The sequence below is a fragment of the Protomyctophum bolini genome (genome assembly GCF_963924005.1).
Source record: "Protomyctophum bolini genome assembly, chromosome: 12".
NCBI lineage: Eukaryota > Metazoa > Chordata > Actinopteri > Myctophiformes > Myctophidae > Protomyctophum > Protomyctophum bolini.
Genome location: NC_137873.1, coordinates 36,309,398 through 36,325,790, shown reverse-complemented (window position 1 = coordinate 36,325,790; position 16,393 = coordinate 36,309,398). Strand labels below are relative to the sequence as shown.

The window sequence follows — 16,393 nt, the reverse complement described above, 5'->3', positions numbered from 1 at the left end:
AGATAAGATACAGCATTTATGCATACATTTATTGTCATCCGTTTGTGTTTCACACTGTGTGGAAATTTCTTTTGACGCGTTAGTATTATTGTTGTATCACTAAATAGTTTATGCATAACTATTTCACCTCATATTTCCTCACAGCCGTTGGCCAAACGTCGTTCATCTCACTGACCTCACTAGATATTCATTAACAGAGAAAAACTTGACATGCTTTTCAAAAGCAAATACCCAGAGAGTCCATAATCCAGTCATGAAAATGAACTTCATATTGTGTACATTTAAAGGAGCAAAAAAACTAAACAAAACAAAAAAAACAGTCAACTGTACACACGTCAACAGTTTTGATTAAACAGACAAACTGTACATAAGCACTCCGAATTCTCACCATTCTTCCTCTCATCTTCACGCTAATGAAGATGAATATGAAGGCTCGGCCAAAAAAATTGTCTGCCAAATAATATATCATTCGCTGCATTTTGTGCACCGTTTGGAGAAAATAACCATTATTACATAAATATATATTAAATACATTTTGCTCGATTCTTCAGTACTCCGGAGCTGCATCTCCGGATTTTATACTAGCTGTGCTGCTGGGTGTCGCAGATCTGCTATTTTCAGTGCGAAACCATGTACAACTCTGTTGTACTTTACTGTACAAGTGCACGCACGCACACGCACACACACACGCACGCACAACCCTTCCATTCATGGTTTTGGTCCGTTTCAAAACCACGGTTCTCAGTTTTTATGAAATTGTTTTGTTTCTGTGTTTTTGTTTTATGTTTTTCTTGTCTCCTGGCCCCCCTTTCCCAAAAGAAAGGGGGGGGGGGGGTATTTTAGTTTTTGTCTGTTTTGTATTGTTGCTCACCATCCCCTTTCCCCAAGAGGACCACAACGGAAACAAGCCTATAACGGCTTTCTTGTGACTCTATTCTTCTGAATGCATTTTCAATAAAGTAATCAATACAGTTGTCCCGATACAATTATTTTCAGACAGAGTAAGAGTAAAGTACTTAATTTTTAGTACTCGCCGATACCGAGTACCGATACAAGTTTGTTGCGCAACGACTTATTTTACACCCCTTTTCCTCATAGATGCAGATGGATCTCTGATCTAAACGTCTCAGTTGTCATTTATGCTTTGTAGATCGGATGGTTTTGGTGATTTGCTACTCGGGTCAAAGTATCGGGGGGGGGGGGGGGGGGGGGGGTTCTGAGTACGAGTACCTGAGGGGTGGTATCGGCCCCGAGTAACTCGGAACAACTCTAGTAATGAATCAATCAATCAATCAATCCAATTCTCCTTGAACGCGGGCCTCAGTCCACCTCACTGTCGCTGTTGTTGCCGCGCGTTGCCTCGGTGCGCGGGTCGACGGAGTAGTCCGAGCCGTTGAGCAGCTCCACCAGTAACGAGATGAGCTTGCCGTCCTGCGCGGCGTGCGGCCGGATGGCCTCGGGGTTGCTGAGGTTCCGGTGCAGCATGGTCTGGATGGACGTGCGGAGGTCCCACAGCAGCTCCCAGGTCTGCAGCGACAGCTCCAGGTGCACCATGGCACAGCCGTTAAGAGACACGTGGACACGCTCTCCTCTCACTGGAGGGGGTTAAGAGAGAGAGTAGAAAAAATATTTAACCCATTCTGACCTGAGATCAGATTCAAAAAAATGTCTTCTACATCCTGACAGTTTTCTGAAAAAGCTATGTTTCTGTGTCAGTCGTTCTTCGATTTTTCAAAAATAGCAGACCTACAAGCTCGTAGCGCGCCACTCGGTGGCGCACTACTTAAAAATTACACAGATGCTCTCCCTGTTTTAATGGGTTAATTAAGATAGCCTGCAGTATATACTGTACATCATGGGACATAAATGAGCCCCCAGAGCCCGCCCCAATACATGCAAGACACAGTACTGTACCCCCCCCCCCCCCCCCCCCCCGCCGCCACCTGAGCAGCCATCAGCTGGGTGAAGCCGAGACAGAAAGGAACTCAATAAAGAGAGATAGTACACCCTACCCTTCTCCGTGACGTCACAGTCCGTGAACAGCAACAAGGCCAGGGGGTTAACGGCAGACGAGTCTCTGATCCAAACCTGATCGTCGGATTGGACGGCGCCGTAGAACGTCAGCCATCGACTGGGCAGCGTCTTCCCCCTGCGCCACCACACACATGGAAGCATCGTTATGTCATTTGTTAAAGTGCAACTAGAGATCACTTCGATGTGGAGAACGTGCACATTACAAACACCAACAGTAATGTACAAACATTGCACATGTTCATTTTCACTCACACATATACACACACGGACACGCACACACACACACACACACACACACACACCTGTTGACTGAGGAGCCGTGAAGTAGAACTGGTCCACTGTGTATGCGGTAGCCTACACCGTCGGGTCGAAAGCGCCCTTTGGTCACCATGCCCTTCTTCACCTGAAACGGCAACACAAAGTGTATCAGTTATTGCGTGATATAATAATAATAATAACAGTGTAATGTGCAATGCCAGTGTTTGTCGGTATGTATAGCCCGGCTACAGTGTGGTGAAATTCAATGCACCTCTACTCTGTGAATTACATTTTGTGATGCATGTCGTTATGATACAATTATATAAATAATTGTAACTTTACGTATAATGAAAATAAAACCACAATCTGAACCATAATTAAACTCTGCTTAACCTTATAGCCACCCTTAAACACTGCCTTCTCAACTAATTAACCCCCAATAAACACTGCCTAAACGTAAGGACCAGTAAACATCGCTTTAGTTAACTAATAATAGTTACGGTGCCCAACGTTAAAGATGGTAGTGCCGTGATTTGTCCCGCCCCAAAACATAATCATCATGTACTATGATTATACTAGAAAGATTTCATTAAAGAACAGAAGTACAGAAGTACAGAAAGTATTACAATTATTATGTTATGTGGTCACACCCTCCAGTTCATTAAGTGTGCCTGGTTTGCCTGGTGGGTGGTGATTAGGGGTGTAACGATATAGTAACTGTATGGAAATATCGATTTTAATTTAAAGTATATCGAAATGGAAACAGCAAATATCGTATCGTATCGTTTGATTTTGTATCGTATCGTTTTGCAATGGATAAAATCGGTATCGAATTAGTATTTAAGTATATTAAATAGTAGTATTCAAGAAGAAAAAGATGGGTTTCATTACTTTTCCATTCCATATCGCTACACTTGGTCTATACAGGGAAGAGGATATTTACAAATGGAACCAAATGGACCCGTTAGGGTCCATTTGGTTCCATTTGTACACTCTCAGAGTTACAGACCCATAAGGATCCATTTGGTTCCTAACTATCATTTAGCATTTCCCACTTTGGGAACCGCAGGTGTAGTGCGTATACCTTAATGAGTTTGGGGAAGAGACCAGCCAGCAGCACAGCTTTGAGCAGCTCTTCCTGCCTGCTGTACTGGTTGCAGAGAGCAGAGGTATGCTGGCAGTCGTTGGAACGAGACACTAGCCGGGCCTCATTAAGGTTCTCACTGAACTGAGAAATTAAACCTGGAACAAAAAAACATGAATTACTTTTTGCCAACATTGTGGATCCCAGTGAGGGGAGTAGCTTTAAATGCTTTAAAAAAAAGGGACACTTCCACCCTCTTTGCAAAAAAAATGATATGTTAATGACGTTTTAAAGTATTATTTAATATTTATTAAAAAAGGTAGTCGACGACCATTTTTCGTCTTGGTTTTAGTCAAGGAAAACAACACCGGGGCCCTCACCATTAATGAACCGTAGGCTGGCTCCAGACAAGGTGTGCTGGTCCATGTAGTCCTGTCTCTCGTATCTGTCGCCCGACTGCTGAATCCTCCTCCAGCCCAGCACTGCTCTGCTGAACACCAGGTAGTCACTGAAGCTGGAGCCACTCAGGGCCGCTTTGGACTGAAAACCACAGGAGAAGCAGAGACTGTGATCCACTAGAACAGGGGTGGGCATACTGGCAAAAGAAAGTCTGCCCAACAATGATGCCACTGGTGGACGGGTTTCTGCACTGCCCTCCTATGAGACACAGACTGAGTCGAGAAAAAATTGTGGTATTTTATCATGAACATTAGTGAGGATCAATTATATGAACATAGGTTGAAAAGTGGTGACGTGGTCCTTTAATTGTGGAAGATTTTCAACTACAGTATAATGACAAGCTGCATGACATGGGACAAATTAATTAGAGCGACAGAGAAAGAGAGGAGTGCGCCAATTTAACAAAGGTGCAGACGATCAGAAATCAGCTGAAAGTGAGTGACGTTTGCGCTACTGTATGCCGAATTGAAGTGGCATACAGTACATTGAACTCGGCCCGACTTTTCTTTTCTCCTCTCCCTGGAAATAAAAATGTCTGGGTTTCCGAGGCTAATGTTTAAGAGGTTCAATTAGAATGGACGCGCACGCTTGCGTGCGTGTGTGTGTGACCGACCTTATTGACACGTGCTCTGTTCATCATGCTGTTGTAGAAGGGGTCTCTGGTCAGACAGGCAGCGACAGACAGCAGGGGCAGGACGCAACGGAACATGGCGGCCAGGACCAACACTTTGCCCAGCTGAGGGTCACAGGAGATGTAGGCCACGCGCTCTCCTAAGGGGGTCAGAGACTCCGTCTTGTCTAGAACGCCTGAGGTGGGGTGAAAAAATAAATAAATGGTAGGGCCTGTATCAGTGTCCATGTTGTCGACTAAAACTACGACGAAGAATGTTCCGTCGACTACCTATTTTCCCACCGATGAAAACCAAATGGAGACTAAATGAAAACTAAGACTAGTTTTTTATTTGTTGACGAAATTGCCAAAATATTTAGACTAAAATGTTAGGAAGGGACTAGTGGACAAGTGATCCAGTATAAGAAAAAGACAAGTCATTTTACACTTTGTCGCATGCTAATAATCATTACGACGGCATCAAGGCCCGCCAAAACGCATTTTAGTCGACTAAAACTAGACTCTAAACATTCCAAAATGTGACGAAAACTAAATGAAAACTATTCAAGAGACTATGACTAAAACTAAAATCAAAATGTGCTGCCAAAAACAACACAACAAAAACATATTTTGCTACTTTTGCACTAAAGTATAAACTGGGACATTTATTTATGAAAGAACATTGCAACGTTAAACATGGAGTGGTTTCTGCCCGACAGAGACCATTATGAAACTTTACCACACATTAGGCGATGCACGTATTATAAAAACAAGGAGAGAATAGGAAACAGCACTGCGTTGCTCACCGATGTCTTGTAGATTGCGGACAGCGTTCCTTGTAGCGACTTGCTCTGGACTGTCCAAAACTTGGGATAAGAAGTCAACAGCCTAACCACACAAAAAGGCATATCAGTCAGGCATCGCTCATAACTTGATTTACCCCCATTCTGAGCGGGAACCCCTTTTGGTGTTTTAAGCATTATGTTACACTTTAGCCATTGAAAAATAGCAAATCTACAAGCTACGAGCTTGTAGATCTGGCCGTTATTGAAAAATCGTGAAAATGAGGCGCAAATCTTTGAATATATATTCTTTCAAAGCCAACATTTTTAATTCAAATATTTTCTTCTGGGATGTGACTGGAACAACATATTTTCAGATGGGGGTCGGTGGCCAATTACATACAATTCTAGGGCTCCTTGACATGAAATAGTTTGAGAACGACTGACATAGAAACATAGGGATTTTCAGAAAACTGTCAGGATTTAGAAGACATTTTGTAGAATCGTTCCCAGGTCAAAAAATGGGTTAATTTCCACTGCATTTGGGATCGTGGGGCCAAAGGCCTGATGTGATTATATTTCCTTACCTTGCAATTGGGACTGTGGATTTTGGCCTGCATTACGACGCTCTCCAAAGGGGTGCGCAGAATCTCGGGGATGGGAAAGGTCGCCATGGTTTCCAGCCGTTGCCGTGGAAACAGGTGGTAGGCGTGTCCCGGTTGGCATCGCCCCGCCCTCCCGCGCCGCTGTGTGACATTGGAGCGGGAAACCCACACCGTGTCCAGACAGGAAACCTGTTGGAAATACATGCAAGTAAGAACCAGTGTCGTTTAAATTTTAGTTTTTTTTTGTCATAGTCTCTTGAATGCTTTTCACTTAGTTTTAGTCACATTTTAGTCACCTGGAATGTTTTAGTGTTGGTCTAGTTTTAGTCGACGTCATAAGATTTTAGTCGACTAAACTAAATCTACAGATGATTTAGTAGACTAAAATGTATTGTGGCGGGCCTTGATTTGGTTATTTTCAGCATGCAACCAAGTGTAAAATGACCTATACTGGATATCTTGTCCATTTTAGTTTTTATTTGTTGACGAAATTGTCAATATATTTAGCTTAGTTTTAGTCATCATAGCTTAGTTTTTATCAGTGGAAAAAGGTAGTCGACGGACATTTTTCGTTTTAGTTTTAGTCGATGAAAACACTGGTACTAAGAACACAAGCTTAGATATTACAGTATATTTTTTGCGTCGTTCAGATAGGTCAGTGTAAAGTAAAGCAAACCTGGATTCTCGTACGCCATGTCCGTTTGATCTAGAAGACGGTCAAGTAATGCGATCTTTCATGTGACAGCAACGATCACGCATAACTGGGTTTTGTAAACATTTGGGGACGTTGTCTTGAATTGCATGAATTCCATATCCCCGACCCCCTAATATGTAGTCCCTGGAACTACATATTTCATATAATTCTTGGGGTCCTTGACAATAGTTTGAGAACAACTGACATAGAAACATAGGGTTTTCAGAAAACTGTCAGGATTTAGAAGACATTTGTAGAATCCTCCTCTAGGTCTAAATGGGTTCAAAACCAGTCTATCCATAATCAACGCATTTTGAAGGAGCACTAGCCACTCCTATATCCAGTTTCATATAATGTTTGGGTGCCCTCATGAAATAGTTTGAGACCACTGATATAGAAACATAACCGGTAGGTCTTTCAAGAAAACCCGTCGTGATTTTAGAAGACATTTAGTAGATTCTGGTCTCAGGTTTTAAATGGAGTGAGTAGCTGTGAACTGACCTTAGTGCGTGGGTCATAATGCTGCTCTTTCTGAGTCCCAGCGTCAACGACATGAACGATGTCATCTATGGTGATGGAGGTCTCCGCTATGTTGGTGGCCAGGACAATCTTCCTCTGGCCCACTGGGGGGCGCTGGAAAACCACCTGCTGGTCCGACACCGGCATGCTGGAATGCACTGGGGAGATGGGGTTTGGGGGGGGAGACGAGACGATAAAATATCATGGATAAAAGCTAAATAAAAATCTCACGGCTGATAAATGTTGCTATAGGGCCATGTCCTAATAATGTGCCATTTGTGAAACAAGCGCGAAAGGAGCCACCACACACACACACACACTAGTACCGTGTGTCCTATACAGACTTAACATGATGTAAAATTACGTTTTGGTAGCCATATACAGCTAACCCAGGTGCAGGTTGAGACATTAACGATTAGGGTTTTCTGGAAGACTGAAATAACTAAATAACCCGAAAATATTTTTGGTGCAGGACACACTTCCATAGACGACATGCTGACTTCTATGGCAGTGTTTCCCAAAAAAGGACCCCCAGACTGACACATTAGCCCTGCGGACTTCCATTTGAAAAGCTTGGTTCCAAGCTATATGGTTTAGCTAGGGACCCCCTGGAACTCCCTCAAGGACCCCCTGGGGGTCACTGGAATCCAAATGACTAAAATCAGGTCGTGGCGACTGAGAACTTGATTCCATGAAATATATTCTACGAGTGCATGCAAACCACAAAGAACAGTCCTGAAGTGGACCGCGTTCATTTCTCTTACGTGGAAGGATCAGTTTGGAGCTGGAGGAGGAACTGCGGGACTTCCCCTCGAGCTTCTCTTGAACGGCCTTGATGTCCTGCCACCCGGGAAGGAAACATAACACCGCACCTGAGGCACCACAAACCAGGGGTTACACAAATATAGTTAATATAAAAATATTAACACCTGAGGCACGACAAACAAGGGGTTACACAAATATAGTTAATATAAAAATAACACCTGAGGCACGACAAACAAGGGGTTACACAAATATAGTTAATATAATAATAATAACAACGCGACAGGCCAACTATAGGTTTGGAAAAAAAAAACCTATAGTGGTCCTTTAACAAGAGTATAATTCATAAACACCCCCCCCCCCCCCCCGCCAACGAATTATTGGTAAAGAGGTTGGTTACCTGGCTCCCCGTGTCTGTCGATGTGATCGATTACATCAGCCACTAGGTCGTGATCTGGCGCTACGTCTTCCTTTCCCTCCTGAACAAGATGCACAAAAGTAAGACACGATAAAGATCAAAGAACAGCAAAAAATTGGGACTGGCGTCCCTATTTTTGCGTGTCATTGTAGGAGCTAATAAAGGATTTATAAAAGTTGTTTTTTTTTAAATTAAAAAAAATAGCAGAAATAGATAGACTATTTGTGCCATTTTTGAAAGAGGGTTTAACCCATTTTGTGCGGGAACCCCTTTTGGTGTTTTAAGCATTTATGTTATGCTTTAGCTATTGGAAAATAGCAGATCTACAAGCAAAAAAAAAAGAAGAAACAAAAAGTCTCACCAGTCTGTCCCGGTCCGGCAGCCTCTTGGGGGGCGAAGGTCGGCGGCCCATCTCCATCAGAATGTCCTCCAGGTATCGGTCCTGGACCGGGTGCATGAACCCGGGCACCCGGACGACGGGGCAGCCGCCAAAGTACTCGGCCAGCCTCTGGTTGTCCCCCGTGGCGCTCATCAGCACCACACGGAGCTCCGGGTTCTCGTCCAGGGCCGAGCGCAGCAGCGCCAGCAGCAGGTCCGTGTTGACGTCGCGCTCGTGCACCTCGTCCACCACCACGTGGCTGACGCCGCGCAGCCACGGGTTCCCCCGCATCTTCCTCAGCAGCACGCCCACCGTGAGGAAGAGGAGGGCTCCGCCGCTGTGCTCCGGAGGGCGGCTGTCCAGCCTCACCTAGAAGGGAAAGAAAAGAAGCACACCAATGAGCAATTTGGTTTAAAAACCCGTTTAGACTGGCCTGAGCTCCATTCTACAAAGATAAACTTAAAACTCAAAAAGGGGTTCCCGTCCAGAATGGGTTTAAATGCACTTAGGTACTTTCCACCACATACAGTCCAGTCTTTAAGCATTACCTGATACTAACTATTAAGCAACTAGTCGACTATTCAACTAGCAAATCCACTAGTCGACGTTGCTGGTACTCTTTGACTAGTTGAAGTCTGAAGCGAGTGGTGCAACAGCACCCCCTATTGGTACTCTGGGACATAGTCACATAGGTTAGGACATAGGTTGGGACAAAAAGGGACAAAGCTGTTCCTTGGAGTGGTTGCACCACTCAAGAAATAAATTTAAAAAATATATTTTTTTCCCCCAGATTTTGTAGGCCTCAAGATCAGGTAGATTATAGTTATAGTCACCAATGTACAATGTTAATTTTTTTACATAATAGGTAGTTAATCAGTGATTTCAGTGATTTCACTTAATTCAAATATCACTTATTTTTTTGTTTTGTTGTGATAATGCTCTCTACTATAGTGTGCTGACCATATAAGGAGTTCCTCCCTGTCCCCAGTTAACCCCTGGGGGTCAAAAAACCTTAGGTTTCGTTTTTGGTTCTCTATCCTGATTGAATGAAAGGCTTAGGTCCCAGCCAAAAACGAAACCTAAGGTTTTTTTTAGTGAAATCACTGAATATACCTTTAAACAACTTGCCGACTAGCAAAAATGCCTAGAAGTGAACGCCCTACCTGGTACCCCACCGAGCGCCTCAGAGCCGGGCCCATCTCCTGGGCCACTCGCTGGGCCACCGTCACGGCGCTGATGCGCCGCGGCTGCGTGACCAGGACGTTGCACTCGGCCCCGTGGCCTCCCCGCACACGCTCCTCCAGCAGGAAGCGAGGGATCCGGGTGGTCTTGCCGCAGCCTGTCTCCCCGGCGATCACCACCACCCTGGAGGAGTCCACCGCCGACACCACCCGCTGGCGGTGGGCGTCGGCGGGAAGCACCGCCACGGCGGGGTTGGCCGCCCGCTGCTCCCACTGCTCCAGCAGCTCCGCGCTCAGCTGGACGGCCTGCTGGGCGGAGAGCGGCCGGTACGGCCGGCCCGTGATGGCGTCCGTCACAGAGTCCGTCTCCTCTTCCCAGCGGTCCTGCTGCCCCTCCTCCTCTCGGTTTAAGCTCTGCTGCTCGCTGTCCTCTTTATCCTCCCGCACTCTCTGGATTTCTTCCTCCACGGGATACTGTGGATTAAAGACGATTCACTTTATTAAATCACCATGGGTAAATGATATTATCTCTCACAAACATTTAGGCGTGAAATACAGAGACGTCCGGGAGCACGTAGGGGTTTGCAAAAACAAATCCCAAGACTGGGATGAAAAATGATTTCAGACCATGTCCCAATATGTGATTTGTGAAACATTGCGATAGGGAAACCCTGCAACCTTGCTTCGGTCTACTAGTTGATAAGAACTATAGACTATAGGGTTTTATAGGTTATAGTCACCAATGTACACATATTTATTTCCAAAAAGAAAAATAGGTAGTTAAACAACTAGTCGACTAGTAAACTAGGCAACTAGTCAACTAGTAAAAATGACGAGAAGTGAATGCCCTATCCTGTACTAGACACTATATTTGAGCGGCCCTAGCCTCTAGGTCTCCCTCCTATACTCAGCTATTAGTGTAGATTTCCATCCTACACAAACATTAAATTCCCATTGACAATGAATGGAGAATGTTACGTCATAGTGCCTGAGCAAATTGGCTTAGTGTCTATTTTGGTCCTACACAAACAATAAATTCCCATTGACAATGAATGGAGACTTTTACGTCATAGTGTCTGAGCAAATAGGTGAGCAACGTCATGATGATGTATACGATGACAAGGGCAGCCCTCACTTCACTTTGTGTTAGCACATACACCAAAAATATATACATTAATAACATGCGCAAAAACAATGCAGTGGTAAAATGGTGTTCCCCTTATAAGTTCTAACTGTCTTCACGGTGAGCGCGCTGGACTTGAATATTCGACAACCCTCCAGTGCCTAAGCCCCAGTCCCTATGGATTTAGACTGGAACTCACCGATGCTTTTTATGGCATAGGCAGGAGAAACTAGGCACAGCTGCTGGACATGAGACTAATTAATTAGAGCGACAGAGAGAGAGAGAGGAGTGTGTGTGTGTGTGTGTGTGTGTGTGTACTGTGTACGTGTGTGCATCAATTTAACAAAGGTGCAGACGATCAGAAATCAGCAGAGAGTGAGCGACGTTTGCCTCCCTGGAAATAAAGACGTCTGGGTTCCCCGAGGCTACTATGGACTGAGCTGTAAGCTGTAGCCACCCCGCAAAGACAATGCGGCACGTGTAACTATTTACTGTCTGTGGCAGAAGCTCACAGAGAAGCTCCACATATTCCGTCTGTAAAAATGCACGTCACTCGTCTAAAAGTGGGGAACTCACCTGTGCGAGGTACTCTCTCACGCTCTCCTCCAGGTGCGCTGGGATCTCCAGGGGGATGGGCAGTCGTTCCCTCTCTGCCGCCTCCCTGACCAACTCCTGGTTGTACTTGGCCTGAGTCAGGGGTTTGTTGTTCTCGCCGATCAGCTCCAGCTCCTGGACAGGACAAGGAGATTAAACCATTAAGATCCGAGACCAGATTATACAAAATGTCTTCTGAATCCTGACAGTTTTCTTAAAAAAAAAAAAAAAAACACATATCAGTGGTGCCATGGTGACACAGATGCGTCCACAGGTCTAAATGGGTTAAAATAGATAGAGACATTCTGACATATTGGTATATATTGTATATGGTATTAAAACACATATGTACATGTACATTTACAAGGATTCTACATTTTAGCATCAAGTCCTCACCTTCAGTTTCATACAGGCAAGAGCTGCAACGGCCCTCTCCACATCAATTCTTTTGCGAGCCGTGGCTGTGAAGCTCATCTTCTCTGGCCAATGCAGGGTTAGTTCACATTTCTTCATCTTCCCTCCAATTGTTCTGTACTGAATGAGCTCCTGTAGAGATGATGGGTACAGCATTTTAAGCTTTAACAGGCCACAGCCTAATGTATGCTCAGTCACGCACACAATGGTGTCATGCGCTGAGAATAACAGCGACATACAACGAGTCACATCCGCAACCCGTTGTTGAGCTTGCAGGTCGGGGATGCTTTCGGCACACAAGTACGAGTCGGCCTAAAGGTGCGTTCGGACTTGGATGTTTAGAGCGGCGCGATTACATACAGATACAAAGTCAAACGCAAAAGACGAGAAGTTGCGCAAGCGCCGCGAACGGGCGCGGCGCGACCTGGCGCAGCACAAACGGGACGAACCGAGGCGAATATTAAAATCCAAGTTTTAATACCCACATATTTATTTATGTGGGTGTTTGAACAGACTGTGAAGAACAGAGATTTTGTTTATTATCTCACTGACCGTTGTTCTGGTGCATGACGTGGCCACCTGGACGACATGGGCCAGGAGGGTTTTCGGGCTTGGAAACAGGGACAGAGCTTTAGAGACAGGGGAGACATGGGAGACACTGGCAAGCTTCTCTGCTGTGTAGCAGTTTCTCTCCTCTGTAGTGGTAGGATGACCCTCGGACTCAATCCAGGGGCCGTCCTCCTCGGCGTCATGGAAAAACGCAGACTGAGGTGGCGCTCTCCCTCCAGGGGCTCTCTTCACCAGCTGATTGTCTGGACCAATCACACCAAGCTCCTTCGCGGGAAGTGAGAAGTGACACCAAATAAGCTTCATGTCCATAAAGCAGGTTGATTGATTGAACATGTTTATTCACAGCATGTAGAAGTGGTATACATTTCAACGAAAGTACAGGTCAATATAAAAACCGAGGATGAAACCAGAAAAAGCACTAAAACATCAGGGTCCTCCATTTTCAATTCATCAGAATATTTAAAAGTGTAAAAATATACACAACAACGGTCAGTTAAAGAAAGTAAAAAAGGGAAAATATGGCAATATGGATCATCTAAAAGTCCACGTTATGCACACACAGACCGCTACTTACTTTCAGCTTGAGACAGACAGCGGCGGCCGCAAAGCGTTCGGCGTCGACTTTCTTAGAGGCAAAGCCCTCCATCTCCATCCTGCTAGGCCACATGACTGTGACGGTGGCTTTCTAGAGACGGGGACAAGAGCAAGTATTACTCGACATAGAATTGTCAATAACAAAGACTGAACATATACACAGATTACACACACAGTTCTACGACAAATAGCCCATCTGCAAGCTCACAACGCAGCAAGCTCAAGCCTATAAGGTTGTCATTTTAGCACTATTTGTTAATTTATGACCATTTTGAAGAAGAAAAACCCTTTGCTTCAACATGCCTAAAATAGGTGGTTAAGGCATGCCTGTTTTTGGTAGCCTATCTGAAATAAATAATTATCGTTAAGCATTAGAACCTGGCGATGAGCTCAGGTTGGCAATGATGCAATCCTTTTTGAACAATTTGCCTAGGTCTACGACGTCAGTGGTTCTCAAAGTGGGACGCCCATGGGGTCCTTGGGAGTGTTCCAGCTAAATTATTTAATTATTGATAGAAAATGGACCCATTCAAAACTAGAAAATGATTGTGTTCAGGACCGTGTGACCTCCTCTGACCTTGACATCCCCGTAGTCTGTGCAGCTGTACTGCACCAGCTGGGACAGGTCGCCTTCTCCCACCGAATGGGAGATGGCATTATGTAGCAGGTTCTTGGGCTCGGGGAACTGCTTCAGCAGGTCAGGGCTACCTAGACCGGAGGAAATGGTTTCATGATCATTATCAATTCAATTATGGAGCTTTATTGCCTTGAGAAAACACACACACGTTTACATTGCCAAAGCAAGTGTCAATATATAATATAGCAGTTGGAAATGGGGAAAGTATATACAGTTGGGGGGGGGGGGGGGGGGTACAGCATTGTGTATAAACAGAGCTATGTCACATAACTCACATTGCATTGTTACATACATGTTATAAATTATTTACAGGGTATACTATGAAGCTTCTACTACTAGCTATAGAGTATAGAGCTTAATGGACCAGAGCTAGCCCCTTTCGGCACCACCGTCGAAAATACAGAAAAGGTAACCGAGGGTATCCCGAAAGGGGATAGGACCAGAGCTAGCCCTGGTCCAGTGCGCCGCCAACGCACTGGACCAGGGCTAGAGGTCTACTCGATACAGCAGTAGTCCTTGGGGGTTTTGAAAGGAAAATACATGTCTGCATGTGGTCTCCGAGGCTATCGCTAGCCTAGTATCCTTCCATTGGCTTACTGTATGTATCAATGTAAGATCCAATACATTAGATTAGGTTGTAATAAAAATTCCAAATAGCCTAATCGTATATTTTTGCACGATGTGTAGCCCCTCTCGGAACCACTTTACGAAGGGTTCCGTGAGGGGCTATGCGATGTGCGCCCTTGAAGACAGTGTTAAGTTGCGCAGTCAAGACATGTTTCACTCACCCCGTTGTATTCCTGACTCCGACGTCCCAAGCTCCGGAGATGTTTGAGCCCCTGTCTTATACCACCGAACGTCAGACAAATTTGATGTGATTTTACATCCTCTATTACAGTTTATCCCAAGGTTGCACAGTGCTCTTAGGCGCACGAGTAAAGTGCCGGGTAGCGCCATCTTTAAACTACAAATTTCTTCTGCTGCTCTGGTCTATATTATTTCCTCAGCAACTGTGTCTAGAACGCCCTCATCTGGCGCGGAGTATGCTTTCCAGCAAATGGAAGAAAAATCAAACCAACGTTAGACATTCTTCTCAGATCTGGATGCATTTGCAACACAACCAGAAGTCACTGCAGAAGTGGGAGAAAATGTGATAACATACAAATGGGGACTGGTTGTCCGAGTCAAGCACCTGCCTCGCTTGAAGGTGGAATGTGAATAGCCTTGAGAAGTCAAAGTCACACCTGGGAGATTATAGATAGGCATGGAGGTGGTCTACTGCTTGCATCTCAAACATCAAGGGGTGACATTGGACAGCCTTTATGTTTGGCTAGATATCATGATGAGTCAGCTATCCCTAGTCAAAAAGTCCTATAGGATCTTCGAAATGTCCAATAGGATCCTACAGGATTTTGAAATCCTATAGGAATCCTATTGGATTTTTACACATATCCAACACTATCCTATAGGATTGTGTCAGCACTTTATAAAATCCAATTGGATTTTCCAAAGTGCCAATAGGATCTTATTGGGTTATATCCAACTTTGGAAAGTCCAACAGGATTTTTCAAAGTTTCAATAGGATTCCATTGAAACTGCAGAAACTCCAGTAGGATTTTCTGAAGTTCCAATTGAACCTGGAGCCATGTCCAAAGTTCCAACAGCACCCTATAGGATTATATTGGAACTTCAGAAACTCCAATAGGATTGTCTGAAGTTCCATTTGAACCTGTTCTGTTTCAACAGAACCCTATAGGATTATTTTCCAACAGCCAAAGCCTTTAAACAAAATCATTCAAGTCAAGCCTATTGGAAATATAAGTGTGTTTGCTTATAAAAAAAATCATCCCCATTAAAACAAATGTAGCATTTTTTTTTTATGTAGAACAAATACAACGGTGCTCTGTGGCCTACGGTCGCAACTATATAATCCAGTAAGACGCCTGAGGGCGAGGTCGTGTGCACTGGCCATATATGGAGTGTGTCTTGAGTGTACATGTTTGATGAGGTCAGATCAACATATGGAATGTTAGAACAGGTCAGCTCCAAATATGGAGATCTGGAGGGTGGCAGCGGGGGCAGTGTCTTGAGTGAACAGGCATTGAGGGCACAGGTAGGGCCGGGACTTCATTTTCAGGCCTGTTTAGAACTCTAGTTTTCACCGGCTGCACTCATAACTTTGGAGAAGGCCCGTCTATAGTTTAAATGGACAGGTATCAGATAAAAGGGAGACATCGAAGAGGAAGGACGGATGGGGAACGATCAACATAATGTCAGAACAGGTTCTGACATATATCCATATATTAATATTGATGACATCAGGATCTCCATAGCAGGTCGCATTTACTATATAATCCCTGATTTACTATCATCCCTGATGATGTCATAATGCTGTCACGAGACCTGGGCACAATGTGGGTTTTCCATGTATGGGATTTTGGGTGATGTACGATTCTATAGTTAACCTTTGATAATCATATAATAATAATAATATAATTGCGACCTTCAATTATATTAGGCCTATATTATGTGTGTGTGTGTGTGTATTATATATATATATATATATATATATATATATATATATATATATATATATATATATATAAAATATTGCTTATTGTTACAATGGGAGTGATACACACACACACACACACACACACACACACACACACACAC

The 16,393-nt window shown here is 44.3% G+C and overlaps 1 protein-coding gene across 1 annotated transcript; it reads right to left on the bottom strand.

The window, feature by feature from the left end:
• Positions 1-15: 15 nt before the first annotated feature.
• On the bottom strand, positions 16-14,680 carry dhx30 (DEAH (Asp-Glu-Ala-His) box helicase 30). Its single transcript, XM_080777166.1, has 19 exons — positions 14,506-14,680; positions 13,658-13,788; positions 13,061-13,171; positions 12,469-12,750; positions 11,899-12,048; positions 11,485-11,637; positions 9,768-10,259; positions 8,587-8,973; positions 8,208-8,286; positions 7,810-7,917; positions 7,028-7,203; positions 5,815-6,021; positions 5,252-5,333; positions 4,449-4,642; positions 3,757-3,916; positions 3,377-3,534; positions 2,337-2,437; positions 2,013-2,149; positions 16-1,595 (listed from the first exon to the last, which is right to left on the bottom strand). Exons 1-19 carry the CDS (start codon positions 14,672-14,674, stop codon positions 1,321-1,323), a joined length of 3,552 nt encoding a protein of 1,183 aa, XP_080633292.1. The 5' UTR covers positions 14,675-14,680; the 3' UTR covers positions 16-1,320.
• Positions 14,681-16,393: the final 1,713 nt, after the last annotated feature.